Source organism: Cherax quadricarinatus, chromosome 20, assembly GCF_038502225.1.
Source record: "Cherax quadricarinatus isolate ZL_2023a chromosome 20, ASM3850222v1, whole genome shotgun sequence".
NCBI lineage: Eukaryota > Metazoa > Arthropoda > Malacostraca > Decapoda > Parastacidae > Cherax > Cherax quadricarinatus.
The window spans coordinates 45,492,294-45,500,320 of record NC_091311.1 but is presented as its reverse complement, the minus strand read 5'-3'; the positions used below and the strand labels follow the sequence as shown (position 1 = coordinate 45,500,320).

The 8,027-nt window shown below is 45.4% G+C and overlaps 1 protein-coding gene across 1 annotated transcript; it reads left to right on the top strand.

Annotated features, from left to right (window-relative positions):
- Window positions 1-1,137: 1,137 nt before the first annotated feature.
- Window positions 1,138-3,994, top strand: LOC138853005 (collagen alpha-1(I) chain-like). Its single transcript, XM_070087096.1, has 2 exons — window positions 1,138-1,159; window positions 3,063-3,994. Exons 1-2 carry the CDS (start codon window positions 1,138-1,140, stop codon window positions 3,992-3,994), a joined length of 954 nt encoding a protein of 317 aa, XP_069943197.1.
- The last annotated feature ends 4,033 nt before the right edge of the window (window positions 3,995-8,027 follow it).

Here is an 8,027-nt window from a genome sequence, read left to right as displayed (position 1 = left end):
GGTCCACTGACAGGTGATGTTGGTCCATTGTCAGGTGATGTTGGTCCACTGACAGGTGATGTTGGTCCATTGTCAGGTGATGTTGGTCCACTGACAGGTGATGTTGGTCCATTGTCAGGTGATGTTGGTCCACTGACAGGTGATGTTGGTCCATTGTCAGGTGATGTTGGTCCACTGACAGGTGATGTTGGTCCATTGTCAGGTGATGTTGGTCCACTGTCAGGTGATGTTGGTCCATTGTCAGGTGATGTTGGTCCACTGACAGGTGATGTTGGTCCACTGACAGGTGATGTTGGTCCACTGACAGGTGATGTTGGTCCATTGTCAGGTGATGTTGGTCCACTGTCAGGTGATGTTGGTCCACTGTCAGGTCATGTTGGTCCATTGTCAGGTGATGCTGGTCCGTTGTCAGGTGATGGTCCACTGACAGGTGATGTTGGTCCACTGACAGGTGATGTTGGTCCACTGTCAGGTGATGTTGGTCCACTGACAGGTGATGTTGGTCCACTGTCAGGTGATGTTGGTCCATTGTCAGGTCATGTTGGTCCATTGTCAGGTGATGCTGGTCCATTGTCAGATGATGTTGGTCCACTGTCAGGTGATGTTGGTCCATTGTCAGGTCATGTTGGTCCACTAACAAGTGATGTTGATCCACTGTCAGGTGATGTTGGTCCACTGTCAGGTGATGTTGGTCCACTGTCAGGTGATGTTGGTCCACTGTCAGGTGATGTTGGTCCACTGCCAGGTGATGCTGGTCCATTGTCAGGTGATGTTGGTCCATTGTCAGGTGATGTTGGTCCACTGTCAGGTGATGTTGGTCCACTGACAGGTGATGTTGGTCCACTGTCAGGTGATGTTGGTCCACTGTCAGGTGATGTTGGTCCACTGTCAGGTGATGTTGGTCCATTGTCAGGTGATGTTGGTCCACTGTCAGGTGATGTTGGTCCACTGACAGGTGATGTTGGTCCACTGACATGTGATGTTGGTCCTCTGCCAGGTGATGCTGGTCCATTGTCAGGTGATGTTGGTCCACTGTCAGGTGATGTTGGTCCATTGTCAGGTGATGTTGGTCCATTGTCAGGTGATGTTGGTCCACTGTCAGGAGTCAGGAATCGCGGGAAGAACTAAAAGCCATAAATGAAATCGAAAGAAACCCAAAGTATTTCTTCTCCTATGCCAAATCAAAATCGAGAACAACGTCCAGTATTGGGCCCCTTCTTAAACAAGATGGGTCCTACACAGATGACAGCAAGGAAATGAGTGAGCTACTCAAGTCCCAATATGACTCAGTTTTTAGCAAGCCGCTAACCAGACTGAGAGTCGAAGATCAAAATTAATTTTTTATGAGAGAGCCACAAAATTTGATTAACACAAGCCTATCCGATGTTATCCTGACGCCAAATGACTTCGAACAGGCGATAAATGACATGCCCATGCACTCTGCCCCAGGGCCAGGCTCATGGAACTCTGTGTTCATCAAGAACTGCAAGACGCCCCTATCACGAGCCTTTTCCATCCTATGGAGAGGGAGCATGGACACGGGGGTCGTCCCACAGTTACTAAAAACAACAGACATAGCCCCACTCCACAAAGGGGGCAGTAAAGCAACAGCAAAGAACTACAGACCAATAGCACTAACATCCGATATCATAAAAATCTTTGAAAGGGTCCTAAGAAGCAAGATCACCACCCATCTAGAAACCCATCAGTTACACAACCCAGGGCAACATGGGTTTAGAACAGGTCGCTCCTGTCTGTCTCAACTATTGGATCACTACGACAAGGTCCTAAATGCACTAGAAGACAAAAAGAATGCAGATGTAATATATACAAACTTTGCAAAAGCCTTCGACAAGTGTGACCATGGCGTAATAGCGCACAAAATGCGTGCTAAAGGAATAACAGGAAAAGTCGGTCGATGGATCTATAATTTCCTCACTAACAGAACACAGAGAGTAGTCGTCAACAGAGTAAAGTCCGAGGCAGCTACGGTGAAAAGCTCTGTTCCACAAGGCACAGTACTCGCTCCCATCTTGTTCCTCATCCTCATATCCGACATAGACAAGGATGTCAGCCACAGCACCGTGTCTTCCTTTGCAGATGACACCCGAATCTGCATGACAGTGTCTTCCATTGCAGACACTGCAAGGCTCCAGGCGGACATCAACCAAATCTTTCAGTGGGCTGCAGAAAACAATATGAAGTTCAACGATGAGAAATTTCAATTACTCAGATATGGTAAACATGAGGAAATTAAATCTTCATCAGAGTACAAAACAAATTCTGGCCACAAAATAGAGCGAAACACCAACGTCAAAGACCTGGGAGTGATCATGTCGGAGGATCTCACCTTCAAGGACCATAACATTGTATCAATCGCATCTGCTAGAAAAATGACAGGATGGATAATGAGAACCTTCAAAACTAGGGATGCCAAGCCCATGATGACACTCTTCAGGTCACTTGTTCTATCTAGGCTGGAATATTGCTGCACACTAACAGCACCTTTCAAGGCAGGTGAAATTGCCGACCTAGAAAATGTACAGAGAACTTTCACGGCGCGCATAACGGAGATAAAACACCTCAATTACTGGGAGCGCTTGAGGTTCCTAAACCTGTATTCCCTGGAACGCAGGAGGGAGAGATACATGATTATATACACCTGGAAAATCCTAGTGGGACTAGTACCGAACTTGCACACGAAAATCACTCACTACGAAAGCAAAAGACTTGGCAGACGATGCACCATCCCCCCAATGAAAAGCAGGGGTGTCACTAGCACGTTAAGAGACCATACAATAAGTGTCAGGGGCCCGAGACTGTTCAACTGCCTCCCAGCACACATAAGGGGGATTACCAACAGACCCCTGGCAGTCTTCAAGCTGGCACTGGACAAGCACCTAAAGTCAGTTCCTGATCAGCCGGGCTGTGGCTCGTACGTTGGTTTGCGTGCAGCCAGCAGCAACAGCCTGGTTGATTAGGCTCTGATCCACCAGGAGGCCAGGTCAAAGACCGGGCCGCGGGGGCGTTGACCCCCGGAACTCTCTCCAGGTAAACTCCAGGTGATGTTGGTCCATTGTCAGGTGATGTTGGTCCACTGCCAGGTGATGCTGGTCCACTGACAGGTGATGTTGGTCCACTGTCAGGTGATGTTGGTCCACTGTCAGGTGATGTTGGTCCACTGTCAGGTGATGTTGGTCCACTGTCAGGTGATGTTGGTCCACTGTCAGGTGATGTTGGTCCATTGTCAGGTGATGTTGGTCCACTGCCAGGTGATGCTGGTCCACTGACAGGTGATGTTGGTCCACTGTCAGGTGATGTTGGTCCACTGTCAGGTGATGTTGGTCCACTGTCAGGTGATGTTGGTCCACTGTCAGGTGATGTTGGTCCATTGTCAGGTGATGTTGGTCCATTGTCAAGTGATGTTTGTCCACTGTCAGGTGATGTTGGTCCATTGTCAGGTGATGTTGGTCCACTGTCAGGTGATGTTGGTCCACTGTCAGGTGATGTTGGTCCACTGCTAGTTGATGCTGGTCCACTGACAGGTGATGTTGGTCCACTGTCAGGTGATGTTGGTCCACTGTCAGGTGATGTTGGTCCACTGTCAGGTGATGTTGGTCCACTGTCAGGTGATGTTGGTCCATTGTCAGGTGATGTTGGTCCACTGTCAGGTGATGTTGGTCCACTGTCAGGTGATGTTGGTCCACTGTCAGGTGATGTTGGTCCACTGTCAGGTGATGTTGGTCCACTGTCAGGGGATGTTGGTCCATTGTCAGGTGATGTTGGTCCATTGTCAAGTGATGTTTGTCCACTGTCAGGTGATGTTGGTCCATTGTCAGGTGATGTTGGTCCACTGTCAGGTGATGTTGGTCCATTGTCAGGTGATGTTGGTCCACTGTCAGGTGATGTTGGTCCACTGTCAGGTGATGTTGGTCCACTGTCAGTGGTCAGTCGTCACGTGAGGTCACAGACCCTGAGCTGCTTTGGGGATTAGTGTGGACGGTTACAAAGCATGGCTTGCTTCTGCAGTGTTTTAAAAATTGAGGTTGGAGAGTTGAAGGAGGAGGTCTTGCTTCTCCAGGAGGAGATTAGGAGGCTGAAGGACCACTTCAATGGGTCTGGGAGAGAGTGTGAGGTGGCTGGAGTTGTGGGGAATGAGGCTTCAAGTGAGGTGCAGTCTGTCTCTCGCTGTGAGGAGGCTGTAGTTGGGGAGGTAGCAACGGCTACCAGCAGTGAGGTGCAGTCCAGCACCTGCTACAAGTGGCGAGTGGTTCACAGTAATGGAAGGCGCATCAGAGTAAGGAAAGTTAAGAGTGAAGATCTGAAGGTAGGAAATCGCTTCTCTGTTCTTCAGGATGAATGTACTTCAGTGGCCAGTGAAGGTAAGGGTACTACTGCCCCTGCTAATGGAGGTAAGCGCATTCTTGTGGTTGGTGACTCTCAGGTAAGATATATTGACCGTGCTTTTTGTAATAGGAATAAGAAGATGAGAGATAGAGTGTGCTTCCCTGGAGCTGGTGTTGGGGACATTGTCAACAGGCTGGATAATATCATGTCAGGTAATGGGAACAAGCCCATTATCTGTCTCAGTGCTGGTGGAAATGATATTGGGAAGGGTAGGAGAGAAGAGCTGCTAGATAAGTACAGGTCAGCTATAGATTTCATTAAGTCTAAGGGAGGGATCCCAATCATATGTAGCATCTTGCCTAGAAGGGGAGTAGGAAATGAATGGTTGTCTAGGGCAATTGGCGTAAATTGCTGGCTAGACAGATACTGCAAGGAACTTGCAATCCCATTCATTGACAACTGGAACAACTTTTATGGCAAACATGATATGTATGCAAGGGATGGGGTACATCTCTCTGGGGCTGGGGTGGTAGCACTTGCAGACTCGATTGAGAAGGCCATTGGTGAAATGCCTATGATTTTAAACTGATGGAAGATAGAGGTATGGGTGTGTGTGGGAAACAAGCAGGTTGCAACACTTGGGTTGGAAACAGTAAATGTATAAAAGGCATTCAGCATGAAGTTATAAATAAAGACAATAGATCAGGTCAGCAAACAAAGGGGGACAGCAGAGGGCAGCAAGGGACTAGCTCCCTTAAGGTTTACTATACTAATAGCAGGAGTGTAAGAAATAAGATAGATGAGCTAAGATTAATTGCAAGTGCAGGAAACATAGATATTATTGCTATAACAGAGACCTGGCTCAATCTGAAAGATAGAGAGATGCTCTCTGAATGTCACATACAAGGCTATAAATTATTCCACACTGACAGGGTCAACAGGAAAGGTGGTGGAGTAGCGATGTATGTCAGAGACAATTTAAATTGTTGTGTTAGACAAGATATTAAATTAGAAGCGTCAGCCACTGAATCTGTTTGGTTACAGCTTCTCGAGGGCCGAGAAAAACTAATTTTGGGTGTGATTTACAGGGCCCCAAATCTTGATAGGGAGTGCAGTAAACTTCTATGGGACGAAATTCGTAAGGCATCTACATACGAAAATGTTGTGCTAATGGGAGATTTCAACTATAGACAGATTGACTGGAGCAATTTGACAAGAAATTTAGAGTCAGGTGACTTTCTTGATACGATCCAGGATTGTTTTTTAAAACAGTTTGTGACAGAGCCAACTAGGGGAAATAACCTCCTTGACTTGGTTCTTGCCAGTAGGGAAACACTAATTAATAATCTTGAGGTTAATGATGAGCTTGGGGAAAGTGATCACAAATCACTCAGTTTTAATATATCATGGAATTCCCCTAATAATGGCAATCAAGTCTCCGTCCCTGACTTTCGCTTGGCTGATTTCATAGGACTGAAAAATTACTTAGGTGGGCTGAACTGGAATGACCTGACTAAGGGTCAGGTAGGTGGTGATGGTTGCCGATATGATGCTTTCCAGGGCATAGTTCTAGCTGCTCAGTCAAATTATGTTCCAAATAGGGAAATCAGATCAAACAAAAATGATCCTAAATGGATGAACAATAGATTAAAATATCTGATTGGTCAAAAGAGAGGCATATATAGGCAAATCAAAAGAGGAGAGGGGCAATTGAGAAATCGATATATTCAGTTAAAGAGAGAAATAAAAAAGGGAATTAGAAAAGCAAAAAGAGATTATGAGGTTAAAGTTGCAAGAGAATCGAAGACTAACCCAAAAGGATTCTTTCAGGTATACAGAAGTAAGATCAGGGACAAGATAGGCCCACTCAAAAGTTCCTCGGGTCAGCTCACTGACAGTGATAAGGAAATGTGTAGAATTTTTAACACATACTTCCTCTCAGTTTTTACACAGGAGGATACCAGCGATATTCCAGTAATGAAAAATTATGTAGAACAGGACGATAATAAACTGTGCACTATTAGGGTCACAAGTGACATGGTCCTTAGGCAAATAGATAAATTAAAACCTAACAAATCCCCAGGCCCTGATGAACTGTATGCAAGGGTTCTAAAGGAATGTAAAGAGGAGCTTAGCACACCTTTGGCTAATCTTTTCAACATATCACTACAAACTGGCATGGTGCCAGATAAGTGGAAAATGGCAAATGTGATACCTATTTTCAAAGCAGGTGACAGGTCCTTAGCTTCGAACTATAGACCAATAAGCCTGACCTCCATAGTGGGAAAATTTATGGAATCAATAATTGCCGAGGCAGTTCGTAGCCACCTTGAAAAGCATAAATTAATCAACGAATCTCAGCATGGTTTTACAAAGGGGCGTTCCTGCCTTACGAATTTATTAACTTTTTTCACTAAGGTATTTGAGGAGGTAGATCATGGTAATGAATATGATATTGTGTATATGGACTTCAGTAAGGCTTTTGACAGGGTCCCACATCAGAGACTGTTGAGGAAAATTAAAGCACATGGAATAGGAGGAGAAATTTTTTCCTGGATAGAGGCATGGTTAACAAATAGGCAGCAGAGAGTTTGCATAAATGGGGAGAAATCAGAGTGGGGAAGTGTCACGAGCGGTGTTCCACAGGGGTCAGTGTTGGGCCCCCTGCTGTTCACAATCTACATAAACGACATAGATGAGGGCATAAAGAGCGACATCGGCAAGTTTGCCGATGACACCAAAATAGGCCGTCGAATTCATTCTGACGAGGACATTCGAGCACTCCAGGAAGATTTGAATAGACTGATGCAGTGGTCGGAGAAATGGCAGATGCAGTTTAATATAGACAAATGCAAAGTTCTAAATGTTGGACAGGACAATAACCATGCCACATATAAACTAAATAATGTAGATCTTAATATTACGGATTGCGAAAAAGATTTAGGAGTTCTGGTTAGCAGTAATCTGAAACCAAGACAACAGTGCATAAGTGTTCGCAATAAAGCTAATAGAATCCTTGGCTTCATATCAAGAAGCATAAATAATAGGAGTCCTCAGGTTGTTCTTCAACTCTATACATCCTTGGTTAGGCCTCATTTAGATTATGCTGCACAGTTTTGGTCACCGTATTACAGAATGGATATAAATTCTCTGGAAAATGTACAAAGGAGGATGACAAAGTTGATCCCATGTATCAGAAACATTCCCTATGAGGATAGACTAAGGGCCCTGAAACTGCACTCTCTAGAAAGACGTAGAATTAGGGGGGATATGATTGAGGTGTATAAATGGAAGACAGGAATAAATAAAGGGGATGTAAATAGTGTGCTGAAAATATCTAGCCTAGACAGGACTCGCAGCAATGGTTTTAAGTTGGAAAAATTCAGATTCAGGAAGGATATAGGAAAGTACTGGTTTGGTAATAGAGTTGTGGATGAGTGGAACAAACTCCCAAGTACCGTTATAGAGGCTAGAACGTTGTGTAGCTTTAAAAATAGGTTGGATAAATACATGAGTAGATGTGGGTGGGTGTGAGTTAGACCTGATAGCTTGTGCTACCAGGTCGGTTGCCGTGTTCCTCCCTTAAGTCAATGTGACCTGACCTGACTAGGTTGGGTGCATTGGCTTAAGCCGGTAGGAGACTTGGACCTGCCTCGCATGGGCCAGTAGGCCTTCTGCAG